Source organism: Somniosus microcephalus, chromosome 22 (assembly GCF_052327205.1).
Source record: "Somniosus microcephalus isolate GS21.2 chromosome 22, FLI_Smic_1.0, whole genome shotgun sequence".
NCBI lineage: Eukaryota > Metazoa > Chordata > Chondrichthyes > Squaliformes > Somniosidae > Somniosus > Somniosus microcephalus.
The window spans coordinates 18,915,604-18,930,200 of record NC_141008.1 but is presented as its reverse complement, the minus strand read 5'-3'; the positions used below and the strand labels follow the sequence as shown (position 1 = coordinate 18,930,200).

Below are 14,597 nucleotides of genomic sequence, written 5' to 3'. Positions count from 1 at the left end.
CCAGGGGATTTATCCGCCTTGAGTCCCATTATTTTACCAAGTACCACTTCCTTAGTGATTTTAATTGTATTTAGTTCCTCCCCCCCTAGAGCCCCCTGTTTGTCCAGTGTTGGGATATTCTTAGTGTCCTCTACTGTAAAGACTGATACAAAATAATTGTTCAGTGTTTTTGCCATCTCCATGTTTCCCACCATTAATTTCCCGGTCTCATCCTCTAAGGGACCAACATTTACTTTAGCCACCCTTTTTCTTTTTATATAACTATAGAAACTTTTACTGTCTGTTTTTATATTTTTTGCTAATTTACTTTCATAATCTACCTTCCCTTTCTTAATCAATCTTTTTGTTATTTTTTGCTGTCTTTTAAAGACTTCCCAATCTTCCATCCTCCCACTAGATTTGGCTACCTTATATGCCCTTGTTTTTAGTCGGATACTATCCTTAATTACTTTACTTAGCCACGGATGGCTATCTTTTCTTTTACACCCTTTTTTCCTCAGTGGAATATATTTTTTTTGGAAGTTGTAAAATAACTCCTTAAATGTACACCACTGGTCATGTACCGTCTTACCCTTTAATCTATTTTCCCAGTCCACTCTAATTAATTCCGCTCTCATACCTTCATAGTCTCCTTTATTCAAGCTCAGCACGCTTGTTTGAGATCCAACCTTCTCACCCTCTAATTGAATATGGAACTCAACCATGTTATGGTCACTCATTCCAAGGGGATCCTTTACTAGGACATTTTTAATTAATCCTGTCTCATTACACAGGACCAAATCTAAGGTTGCTTGCCCCCTGGTCGGTTCAGTTACATACTGCTCAAGAAACCCATCCCTAATACACTCATAAGAACATAAGAACATAAGAAATAGGAGCAAGAGTAGGCCAATCGGCCCCTCGAGCCTGCTCCACCATTCAATAAGATCATGGCTGATCTGATCCTAACCTCAAATCTTCTATCACTCTGCATCCACCCGAACCCATGTGATCTCCCGGGAGAGGCGAAAAACCAGATAAAGACCCAATGGCCAATTTGGGAGAAAAAAATCTGGGAAATTCCTCTCCGACCCATCTAGGCGATCGAAATTCTTCCAGGAGATCACTCTGTCCCTATATTTTCTACAGTACTTACCTTCTGTAAAGGCGATCTCCACCCCAGCCAGGAACAGGAATAAAACCATCTCCTGAAATCTAACAGAATTAGAACACAGTAGGAGCAGAACAAGGCTACACGGCCCCTGGGCCCGCTCCACTACCCACAGGGCCATGACCATTCCGAACCCAGACTCATGTCCAATTTCCTGCCCGCTCCCCGTAACCCTTTATTCCCTTTACTTCTAGGAAACTATCTATTTTTGTTTTAAATTTATTTAATGATGTAGCTTCCACAGCTTTCTGGGGCAGCAAATTCCACAAACCTACCACCCTCTGAGTGAAGAAGTTTCTCCTCATCTCAGTTTTGAATGAGCAGCCCCTTATTTTAAGATTATGCCCCCTAGTTCTAGTTTCACCCATCATTGGGAACATCCTCACCGCATCCACCCGATCAAGCCCCTTCACAATCTTATATGTTTCAATAAGATCGCCTCTCATTCTTCTGAACTCCAATGAGTAGAGTCCCAATCTACTCAACCTCTCCTCATATGACCACCCCCTCATCCCCGGGATTAACCGAGTGAACCTTCTTTGTACTGACTCGAGAGCAAGTATGTCTTTTCTTAAGTATGGACACCAAAACTGTATGCAGTATTCCAGGTGCGGCCTCACCAATACCTTGTACAACTGCAGTAATACCTCCCTGTTTTTATATTCCAACCCCCTAGCAATAAAAGCCAACATTCCATTGGCCTTCTTAATCACTTGCTGTACCTGCATACTAACTTTTTGTGTTTCGTGCACCAGGACCCCCAGATCCCTTTGTACTACAGTACTTTCCAGTTTCTTGCCATTAAGATAATAACTTGCTCTATGATTTTTCCTGCCAAAGTGCATAACCTCACACTTTCCAGTATTGTATTCCATCTGCCAAATCTCTGCCCACTTACTTAGCCTGTCTATGTCCCTTTGCAGGTTTTTTATGTCCTCCTCACTCACTACATTCCCTCCCATCTTTGTATCATCTGCAAACTTTGATATGTTACACTCGGTCCCCTCCTCTAAATCGTTAATATAGATTGTAAAGAGTTGGGGACCCAGCACTGACCCCTGCGGAACACCACTAGTTATTGGTTGCCAATCTGAGAACGAACCATTTATCCCAACTCTCTGCTTTCTGTTAGAGAGCCAATCCTCCACCCACGCCAGAATATTACCCCCAATCCCGTGATTTTTTATCTTGAGCAATAATCTTTTGTGTGGCACCTTGTCAAATGCCTTTTGGAAGTCTAAATACACTACGTCCACTGGTTCCCCTTTATCCACCCTGTATGTTAATGAATGTCAATGAACTCTTCCTCAAGGCTGCTCTGCCCAATTTGATTTGTCCAGTTAATATGATAATTAAAATCCCCCATAATTATAGCTGTTCCCTTATTACAAGCCTCAACTATTTCCTGATTAATACTCCGTCCAACAGAGTTGCAACTGTTTGGAGGCCTATAGACTACACCCACTAGTGTTTTTTTCCCCTTATTATTCCTTACCTCCACCCAAACTGTTTCACTATCCTGCTCCTTTGACCCAATATCATTTCTCTGTATTATAGTGATTCCTTCCTTTATTAACATAGCCACCCCACCTCCTCTCCCTTCCTGCCTGTCCTTCCTGATTGTTAAATAACCTGGTATGTTTAATTCCCAGTCATGGTCACCCTGCAGCCATGTTTCTGTAATGGCCACAAGATCATACCCATATGTCATTATTTGTGCCGTTAACTCATTCATTTTGTTACGAATGCTACGTGCATTCAGATAAAGAACTTTCAAATATGTTTTGTAACACTTAGTTCCTGTTTTTTCCCTTTTTAGTACTTTACTTTTTACTCCATACCTTCTGTCCCTTCCTGACACATTCTGTTTTTTAATTCCCCCACTGCTACCTAAGTCTATGACCTTCTCTGTTGTCATTTCTATTATTTGCTCTCTAGAAACCTCCCCCCCACTAATTAGTTTAAAGATGGGTTAGAGAGTAGAGAGCAAAGGATTTGGGTTGAAGGCAAGTTTCTCAGACTGGATAGATACTGTGCTTGGTGTTCTACAGGGGCCTGTGTTGAGCCACTGTTATTGATTTTATTTATATACATATACATATCAGTAATCTGGAGATGGCAATTGGGAACAATGCTGAAATTTGGTGATAACACTAAATTCTGGGTATGACAAATTGTGAACAAGACTGTGAAAGGGTGTAGGAGGGCATAGGTTGGCAGGATGGAGAGAGAGTTGGCAGACACAGTCCAATGCAGAGAAATGTGGAAGTAAGAAGAGGGGAAGGAAGTGCAGCTTAAATGGTGAGATTTTAAAAGGAGCAGAGGGCCAGAGGAACTCTGGAGTGTAGACGCACAGATTGGTTTGATATCTATAGGCACTGAATGCAAAGGGAAGGAGATAATATTGAACTTGTACAGGAACTTAATTAGGCTGCAGTTGGAGTATTGTGTGAAGTTTTGGGAACCCCATTGTAGCAAGGATATAAAAGCAATGGGAACGTGGGATGTTACCAGGGATGAAGGATTACAGTTATGAAGAAAGACTTGAAAAGTTAGGACTTTTTTTTAAACCAGAGCTGAGAGGATTGAGGGACGAGCTGATGTAGGTCTTCAAGATTATGAAGGGTTACGATGGGGTAAATAACAATAGATTGTTTCCTCTAATCAGTGAGACAGTAATGTAAGGGCACAAATTTAAGATAATTTAAGCGCAATGATTTGGTTCCACAGCAGACCCGGTCACATTCCGCCCACGCATACCCAACAATTTCAGGAACTCTGGCACACACCCGGTCACTCGAAGACACAGAGTACACACAAACATGAGCACAGACGCTATTGCCAAGGATTCCCTCAGGGAGGGGGAGAGCTCCCTGATCAGCTGCTGTAACCTTGGCGGAAGATCGGTGGAAACTGCGTGCAAACCGCGCGAACAAGATTTAGGCCGGTTCACCCGACGGGAGAATCCCCGACGAAATTCCTGTCGATCGGCTATTGAGTCACACAAACGCCGATAGATTTGCAATAATCGACTAATCACGTCATCCGTTGAATTTTTGACAGCTCACAAGCAGGTGTCCAGATTCGGCAGCCCACACAGGTCCGCCACCCCTGTCCACGAGATCAAGGCTCGCCTGCCATCAAGGACAGACCAGACAAACAAGCCGCAGACCACACTCATTCTGTCAAGATCCCAAAGTCCCATGCCTCCAGTGGAGTGGAGACTATCCACACCATCCGTTCTTTCTCTGTGGAGTCGCAGTGCTGCTGTTCGACCCCCCTCACCAGATGTTTCCACCACCTCTGGAGGTAGCTCGACCACGAGGAATCCTCGGGATAAGTCAGAGCCACGGCAACTCTTTCAAACCAGGTAGGGGAATAATATCGCGCACTTTAACATAGCACTGTTCTACTGAGAAAGCTTTATTAAATAGCCATGGCACTCTACTGCTTCCTATCTTGACATATTTTCGTACATATCGATTTATTTAATGCTCTATTTGTTAGAACTTTCACGACCTCAGGACATAGAAACATAGAAACATAGAAGATAGGAGCAGGAGTAGGCCATTCGGCCCCTCGAGCCTGCTCCGCCATTCAATGAGATCATGGCTGATCATCCAAATTCAGTACCCTGTCCCTGCCTTCTCCCCATATCCCTTTAGCCTTAAGAAATATATCTAACTCCTTCTTGAATATATTTAATGAATTGGCCTCTACTGCCTTCTGTGGTAGAGAATTCCACAGGTTCGCCACTCTCTGGGTGAAGAAATTCCTCCTCATCTCTGTCCTAAATGGCTCACCCCTTATCTTTAGACTGTGAGCCCTGGTTCTGGACTCCCCGGTCGTCCCAAAGCGCTTTACAACCAATGAAGTACTTTTGAAATGTAATCACTATTGTAATGTAGGAAATGTAGAGGCCAATTACTCATAGCAAACTCCCTGAAACTAGACTGAAACAACAGATCATCTGTTTTAGGTGCTTGCTGAGGGATAGATTTTGGCGAGGACACCAGGAGAATTCTCCTTTCCTTCTTCGAATAGTGCCGCAGAGAATGTAATGATGATGGGACTGTATGTTAATGTTGATTGTAGGTAGTATATAAAGATAACGGGTCCACTATCAATGAGACTTCTACATGGTAACCAACATTTCCCACTGTGACGGCAACACCACAGGAAGTGTGGTGGGATGGGTTTTCCACCCACTCGACTAACTAGACGATGATCCCAGTAAGCTTTTGAGGGCTTCCTGCTGAGGGCCAGCCTCGGGGAAAATGGCGCCCTGGGCCAAATTTTGGCGTCTTTCATTTGAATTTAAAATTAGCGAAAGTTTCAAAAATAGAACTGTAATCGCAAAAGTTTTTATAATTTAAATAAATTAAACACTAAACTAATATACAGTTTGAGCATCCAAAATCCGGGGTTTCGGAATCCGGAATGTTCTGGAACCCGGACTCCAGGACGATTGGTGGCAGGGTCGTCCGTAAAATGTTCCGGAATCCGGACGCCCTGTCAAACCGCAACCTGGGCCCAGGCATTTCCGGACGCGGAACGTGTTTCTGATTTCCGAAGTCCGGAAACGCCCGAGCCCAGGTTGCGATATTTCCAGACTTCGGACATCAGAAACGCGTTCCGAAGTTCGGGAAAACCGGCTCGGCCTCGGTCTCGAGGTTGCTGGATTCAGGATGTTCAACCTATATAACAATAACAATTAAAAAACTTTGTTCGCCAAGATATTTTGAGCCACATCATTCTTGATAGACAGGATGGCCAGTCGTCTCCCATGGTCTATCGCAAATATGTTTTTATGAACTTCAACTTCGAGAAGCTCCGTTCGCTGCTCGCCACCGACACGGCATGGTTAACAGGATCCGGAGTGCTATCCGTGTGTTCGGGGACTTGCTCTTTAAACGTGAAGTTTGCTCTTCTTGAGGAGCACCACAGTCCGAGGGAAGCAGACTTTGGAGATAGCCAAGTCCTTCGCAGAGGTCGACGTCGTTAATGTCAGACCCTATTGCCCACGGCGCCCTGGGCGGTTGCCCATGTCGCCTAACCGTAAGGTCAACCCTGTTCCTGCTAGCAATTGGGAGTTTGCCATTGGGAGGTGTAAGAGAGAAAGAGAAACCTGCAGCAATTTGCTCCATAGCCCTGTTAAGCCATGTTATGAAAGGAAACATTCTATGAATGATGGATTTAGTTTTTCACCTAATTTTCACCAAGTCTTGGTATAGATGGTGGCTGCCCAATGGTACCTTGTTCATGTGTCCATTCTTCGTGTTAACCTACATACTAAGTGTGGTAAACCACTTTTATCGTTACACTATAGTTATCACTGTTGTATTGTTATCACCGTTATCACTGTTGTATCACGATACGAGGTCGCCTCTTGTCGCGCTGTTATACCTGGGCTGACCACCTCCGACTCCGCCCATGGCTCCACCTACCTGCCCAGGTATAAAGGTAGTCGACTGGCTGGTATTCCTCCTTGTTGGACCCGATCACCCACGAGGGTGGGCTCTGTTATTTAGTCAATAAAAACCTTTAGTTACGTTCCTAACTCATCGCTTTTTATTGGACGAATTGATAGGTATATCAATAAGTATTGGCATGCTATGACAGCTGAGCTGACCTTGTCCTCGTCAGTGCCCACACACGTACACTTCCCACAGGAGTGTTTGGATAGTAATCAGGATTGGGAAATGTGTCCCCTTTTAGTTTTTTCTTCTTAGGGTGGGGTGCTGGCACCAACTGTAGTGATCCTCTGCACTCTCTGACACCAGCCAAGTCATTGGAGACCAGGGATCTAAACTGAGACCTTCCTGGTCTGTGAAGAGTGTCAAACATCACACCAAGGGTAGACAGACAGGGCAGTGAGAAGCAGGCGCACCCATCTCCCTGATACCTGTAAGTAAATACCTGTTTTCTTAAAAGCATTATTAAAACATTCTTTACAAAAGTAGAGAAGTTATGCTGAACGTTTGTACAGCGCTGGTTAGGCCACACTGGAGTATTGCGTCCAGTTCTGGTCACCACACATTAGGAAGGATGTAAAAGCCCTTGAGAGGGTGCAGAGGAGATTTACCAGAATGGTTCCGGGGATGGGGGATCTCAGCTACAAGGACAGGTTGGAGAAGCTGGATTTGTTTTCATTAGAGCAAAGGAGGTTGCGGGGTGATTTAATAGAGGTGTACAAGATTATGACGGGTTTGGATAGGCTAGACAGGGAAAGGCTGTTCCCACTAGTTGATGGTACAAGGACTAGGGGACACAGATTTAAGATTTTGGGCAAGAGATACAGGGGGAAAGTGAGGAAGAACTTTTTTACGCAGCGAGTGGTGAGGACCTGGAACTCGCTGCCGACGGAAGTGGTGGAAGCGGAGACAGTCAATGTTTTCAAGGGGAGACTGGATAGGCACTTGAGGGAAATAAACTTGCAGGGCTCCGGGGATAGAGCGGGGGAATGGGACTGACTGGATTGTTCCACAGAGAGCCGGCACCGACTCGATGGTCCGAATGGCCTCCTTCTGTGCCGTTATGACTCTATGCCTATGACATGCAGCACTTTCATATTATGAGTATTATATAGTATTATAATTTAGATGATGGGCCCATGTTTACGAATCGATTTGAAAAGGGGTCCTTCAACCAAAACAGTTTAAGAAGCTCTGAACTAGAGCGACAAATTTCTAAAAACTCTGCTCTTGTTCCTGCAGCGAGAGTGCAACCCCTGTAGCTTTCCAACAATTAAAACATTGCTTTGACTAATAAGCAGCAGATGAGATGGGTAGCGTGATGATGTCATTGCACTCGTCGCCCACCTGTCTCTGCAATCACACGCACTTGAAATAAAAGTGTTGGATTGCGTTTACTTTTGGTTTACGGGGCCTGAGCACCTGTGGTCCCTCCTCACCACTGAAACAATGGTGGAGTGAGAGATCTGCAGCGCCGGGACTTCCCGGGCTCCGGGTTTTTGCATATTGGTGCTCGTCGCCTGCACCATATTGGCACCAATGGGACACCATTATATAGTGAGGGGGAGAGGTAGGAAGATGCGCCACTGGCCAGCTGTTGGGAACAGAACAGGCAGGTCTGGTTAAAGATTGAAATAAGCTAGGAAGCCAGTTTACCAATTGCCTGAATCTCCTTGGCTTTATTGTCCCGGACCCTCAAACCAGCCTGAAAAAGTTCTGTGGGTCCCATTACCACCCTGGGGAGGGGCAGAGGGGCAGCACCGGAGGCGGTACTTCCACCAGCGGGTACTATCAACCCGCTAGTCCCGCTTCCATTTGCGATATCTGGTTGTAAGGGGGCGGAGGCGCTCCTCCAGACCTGCCAACCTCAAGGTTTGGAAGGGAGCTTGAACCACAGCTTTCTGACTTGGGGCTTAGATGCTACCAGCTGAGCAACACTGACACTCGGCTGTCATTGTTGTCATTGTTATCATTATCATTGGTAGCAGTTGTAATACACCTTAACTGGAATTGTAGATAGTAGGGTCACTGCTTAGGTACATGTGAACTGTTTAACAGCCAGCGTGATGATATTGGAATTCTGTTTGCTCTGAGCTGCAACAGTTCACATGTACCTAAGCAGTCAGGAAATGTAGTGTGGAAACCCCTGCCATCTTCATGTCATCTCTTGGCATTTACAGGGGTAGAAATTTGCCTGGGCCCGCTTTCAGGCCCAGAATCGGCACTGCACAGCCCAACCGGGAGGTCTGAGGCCTAATCGAGACTGAGCCAAGGGCCATCATTTCAATGATTTAGGCGAGCTGCCAGTGCCCGACTCACCTTCACAGGCAGCTCGCCCATTTGAAGAAATTATTATCGGACTGCTTACCTCACCGGCAGTGGCCCAAAGGTAAGTGCTGGAGGGGGGGTGATGGAGCGGCAATGGGTGGGTGGGCACTGGAGGGCGGTTGCAGATGGATGTGGTGGCATGACGTTAGCAGTCAACTTCCTTCCTCCTCTAGTTTACAACAACACATTTTGAGTGAGCACGAGACACTTCGCAGTGGAGTACACGGAACAGACTTCATTAATGCACAGTAAAGGTGATCAGCCTTACTGGATATGAGAGAGTGGCTTTTCGGTTAAAAGTTCATCTTTCAAGCCCTCTGAATTGCTATTGAAAACCAGACTCCTTTGTACAGCATATTTTGACTACATCAATTTCAATTTCAATTTTATTTGTCACATAACCAAATACAACAAGTGAAATCCAGTCAGTGAAATGCTTTTTTCTTAACGAGCCGAGCGCACCAAGCAGCAAAGGACACTTAGCTGCCTGGTACGCACGGAGCCCGCAAGGACGGCAGCCATCTTCATCGGCGCCATCACAATAGGGTCCGCTCTCGCCTCGCTCTGCCTTTCCCGCACTCCTGCCCGACAATCTTCAGCCGCCGTGGTACCGACGTCCCGGGGCCTGCTTCTCCCTGGCTCTCCTTCCACCCGGTCTGACCTCCGAGCCTCCCGTGGTGTGCGACCTTCCAGGGCCTGCTTTTCCCGCCCTCGGTCCGACTGTGTGCCGTATCTATTTCCAGATCCTTTGAAAACAGACTATTCACGTAAACACTTGCAGTTGTTTATTTCAAAGCTACTTCCCCTAAATAAGACTTCCTGATGTAACGGTCCCTAAACCCTTTGAAGAAAAAGCTTTACCAACTGTTATCTGCAGCTAATGGATTCTCTACCCATCTTTTATTACCCTAAAACTAAAGTTACATTTTATTACCTTAAAACAAAACCATAACCACTCATGGGTGACTGACAGTTATTTCCTTACACAAGCACTCTACGTATCAGAAGGCAAGCGATGCATTCCTTTCACAACTCTTTACAGTCATCCTGTTTATATTGGAAAGTTTATTGCTTCATGATACAAAGAAGTTCGACTGTTAAAACAAAGAAAGACTTACATTTCTATAGCGCCTTTCATGACCACCGGACGTCTCAAAGCGCTTTACAGCCAATGAAGTACTTTTTGAAGTGGAGTCACTGTTGTAATGTGGGAAACGCGGCAGCCAATTTGCGCACAGCAAGCTCCCACAAACAACAATGTGATCATGACCAGTTAATCTGTTTTTGTTATGTTGATTGAGGAATAAATGTTGGCCAGGACACCTCCCCTACTCCTCTTCGAAATAGTGCCATGGGATTTTTTACGTCCACCTAGAGAGAGCAGACGGGGCCTCGGTTTAATGTCTCATCTGACGATGGCACCGCTGACAGTGCAGCACTCCCTCAGCACTGCTCTGGACTGTCAGCCTAGCTTTATATGCTCAAGTCCCTGGGGTGGGACTTGAACCCATAACCTTCCGACTACAGAGGCGAGTGTGCTACCCACTTTAAAAAAAAAATTTATTATACTTTATTGAACATTAAGAACATTGACAACATCGTGATCATTACATTGTATGATACAAATCAATTCCACTGCCCTGCACAGCCATTCCGCCACCACATTTTAACATCAAAACCTGAAGTTTAATTTCTCACCTGTAGCATATATTAATCGATTGTATTTTAAAAATTGGTTGTAAAATACTGTCATTAAATTCCTTTCTTTCTGAATAAAACATCCACAGAGCCTTATAATGATCTTTTAGCTTATATTTAAAATAGTCTTTTAGATTGATTCTCCTCCCCTTAAAAAACAGAGCATTCCTTCTTTGCACAATCACGAATCTAGCCAAACTGAACATTAAATTAATTGCCGCTCCGCTAGACTCTGGCAGACTCTCCTGCAATCCCCATCTCAAAATTGAGTCCCACGGGATTCCCATTCTCGCTGTTCGGTCCCCACCCAGCAAAAAAGCTTCATACAACTGTCGAACATAGTACTTAAAGTCATTTAACTGCGGACATAACACCAGTAAATGGGACAGAGTCTCATCCTGTGTCCCACACATTGGGCAAGTTGCCGCCTCCACTCGTCCAATCTTGCACAAGACTGTCATGGTAAAAATCCGGTTATGAGCCAATTTGAAATCCAGTTCAATCCATTCTGGGCATTTAAAATTCGCCCACACTCCCTTCCAAATCTTGTTGAAGTCCAGCTGTGGGTATATACTCTGCCAAAACTCCTGACCAGCAGGTGTCTTGAATCTCCATTCTCTGAATACCTCATAGAAATCTCGAGTATTACAGTTGTCAAATTGGACCAACTCTCCCCCTTTCTCCAGTACAAAGCTTGGAAAAGCAGGACGCATTTTACTTCCTTTGGAGATTTCCGCATTTATTTCTTCCATCCAATCCTGTGGCATTGCCCTCACAATCTTCTCATACATGATTCCTATTGCTTTTCCTTCTACCTCCTGATCCTCCTCCCACACCATGTCCCTCACTATCGCTTCCGGCAACCAACCTGGAATCACCTCGTATAATACATCTTTCACAGATATAATCCCAGCTTTTATAAAAGCTTGATTAAATAAAACCTCTCCTTCGATGTTGACCCACCTATTCAAAAATAAGGGCTGTTCTAAAAATTCCTCAGCCCCCTTGGGCATAAACTGCACACTTTTTAAAAATTGAGCCCAAGTCTCTACAACCCCCTTATAAAACCTAGGGAGAAGCTTAATCGATTTCAAAAACATATTATTGTATTCCATATATAATATCCCCTGCCCTCCTATCCCACTTCGTTTTAAAAAATGTTCAAAACAACTCTTCCAAAAACTTGAATTTGACTTCTGAACAAATCTCTTCACCCATTTGATTCTAAAGGATTTTTTCTTCAAATCAATATCTGGGAAATTGAGTCCTCCCTGATTACTCCGTCCAATGATGGTATTGTAAGCCACCAAGGCTGGTTTCCCTTCCCATAAAAACCTCACACAAGCCTCTCGGATGGACTTTTCTGCCCACTCAGGAATATCCTCCACCGTCAATAAGTACCATAGCTTAGATAGCAGGAGAGCAGACACCACTGTTGCTCTTCCTTGCACTTTCAACCACCTTCTTTCCCATCTTCCCAAAATCTTTTTAATTTTCATAACCTTCGGTTCCCAATTTAATCGATCCACTTCTTCCCTGTCATTCTTGCATCCCATATGCACCCCCAGAACTTCCAAAACCTCCACCACCTTAAAGGGACATACCCCCAACCATTCCCCTCTACCCCTCCCTGCAACCAGGCATTGGGACTTACTATAATTCACTCTGGCACCTGAAGCTCTACAATATTCCTCCACTACCTCCATAGCTTTCCTCACTGACTCCACATTTCTCAATGTTAAGGTTGTGTCATCTGCATATTGGTGTATCACCGACACCAGCCCAGAACTGGGTACCACAATCCCAACTACACCTTGTTTCTTTCGCATCATGTAACCTAATGGTTCTGCTACCAATGTGTACAGCAATGGGCACAGGGGACAACCCTGTCTCACTGATCTCTGTATCGGAAAATACTTAGATAAAAAACCATTACATTTAACACAGCTAAATATGTTTGAATAAAAAATCCTTATCCACTGAATAAAATTTTCCTTGAAACCAAATGCTTCCAAAACCTTCAATAAAAACTCATGAGCGACCCTATCAAAGGCTTTCTCTTGATCTTTCTTTAATACATAAGCCTCCCTCCCACTCTCTTCCATGAGCTCTATCGCATCTCGGATTGAGACCACAGAGTCTGCGATGTCCCGGCCTATGACTCCATAGGACTGAGAGGGCCAAACTATCTCCGGTAACACCTCCTTCAAACGATTTGCCATAACCCTCGCCAAGATCTTATAATCCACATTTAATAGTGTGATGGGCCTCCAATTCTTCAGATCCCGTCTATCCCCTTTATTTTTATATAAGCTAAGCTTATGATACCTCTCCTCATAGATGGGGCCAGGCTTCCCTCAATTTTAATTTCCTTAAAAACTTCTAAGAGCAATGGACTTAAAATCTCAAAAAATTCCTTATAAAATTCTGCACTTAGTCCATCGGACCCTGGGCTTTCCCCCCCCCTTCATTCCACTTATTGCTATTTTTATTTCTGCTAATCCTACTTCTTTATCACACATGCTTCTCTCATCCTCCTTTAAACCCTTTTCAATAAAAGCAGTAACCTTCTCCATCTCCAAATTGGAAATGTCTTCTTTTGTATATAGCTCTTGATAAAAGCTGCTAGCCGCCTCCAAAATCTCCTCACTTTCATGAATGATCTTCTCCCCAACCTTCAACTCCTCAATTAACGATAATCTCTGTCGCAGCTTCTCTTGCTCTAGAAAATATCTAGTGCATCTTTCGCCCTCCAATGCATCTCTAGCCTTTGCACGGAGAGTGGCCCCCTTGCATTTTTCGGCTTGCAATAATTCCCACTCTTCCTTCAGCACCCAGAACTTAGTCTCAGCTCCCTTATCCCCTCCGTCAACTGCTTTACAGACATCTGTAAAACTTTTGTTTATATTCTCTTCTCGATGCCGGTTAGCTGTCACCCTCTTTTTCCCATAACGTACCGAAAAAACTTTTACCTCATATTTGAAATTGTCCCACCAAACTCTTCTTTCTTTCAAGAACAAAAGTTCCTTCCGAGCATTCTTTATTATGTTTATAATCCCTTCTTTATAAGCACTTTCCTTCAGGTATTGATTGTTTAAAATCCACACTCCTGAACCAATCTTAACTCTGCTGTTCCTAATTCTAAGAACCAAAGCCGAGTGATCACTAAAAAATACTTTTTTATAATAAATCTCCATCACCTCCGAACTTAACCCTTCCCGCATTAACACAAAATCTATTCAGCTCTATTTTAAAACATCACCCACCCAACCTGCTCTGGAGAACTCCCTTTTTATGGGGTTCCGGTCCTTCCATAAGTCTCTCAAATTTAAATTTGCCATCATTTTTATAATCATCCCTCTGGAGTTATCATCTTTAAAGGTCATCTGGGCTGAAATGTCCATCCAAGATAACAATACATTGAAATCCCCCACTATACAAGGATTTTCCACCTCTGCCACTTCAGTGAATAACCCCCGAAAAAACTCGCGACGCTTGCAATGGTCGTTCGGTGCATAGATATTAAAAAGATCACAATTAAATCCCTCCAATTTTACCCTTAGCCGTAAAAATCTCCCCTCAGTGTCCTTGTCCACCAAGGCAACGTTCTCTTCTATGGACGGACTCACCAAAACAGCCACCCCTCTACGGTTATTGTTTGCACAACTTGCAAACACCCCTCCCTTCTAAACCTTCTGAACTCTTTCTAGAATATCCTCATCCCAAAAGGTTTCTTGCAGACACAACAAGTCCGTGCCTTTAAAACCCTGCAACAACTGTTGCAATTTCTTCTCACCCCTCAGTCCGTTCACATTGATCGAGACCAATGTAATCATGGCTCCAAAGAAGGGAAGTATGCCCAATAATCTCCCCATCATTTGATCTCTGGCTCTTCCCTCCTCTCATGCTCCTTCTCAACTTTTCGGGCAGCTGTTGCTTTTTCCTGC

The 14,597-nt window shown here is 44.3% G+C and overlaps 1 protein-coding gene across 1 annotated transcript in view; it reads left to right on the top strand.

Moving 5' to 3' along the window:
- The window catches only part of gas2l2 (growth arrest specific 2 like 2), a 62,014-nt gene that overhangs the window by 41,183 nt on the left and 6,234 nt on the right, over positions 1-14,597 (top strand). The window contains exon 5 of the mRNA XM_085964239.1: positions 4,214-4,520. Coding sequence (XP_085820365.1) covers positions 4,214-4,520 — 307 coding nt within the window. The remainder of the gene's footprint in view (positions 1-4,213; positions 4,521-14,597) is intronic.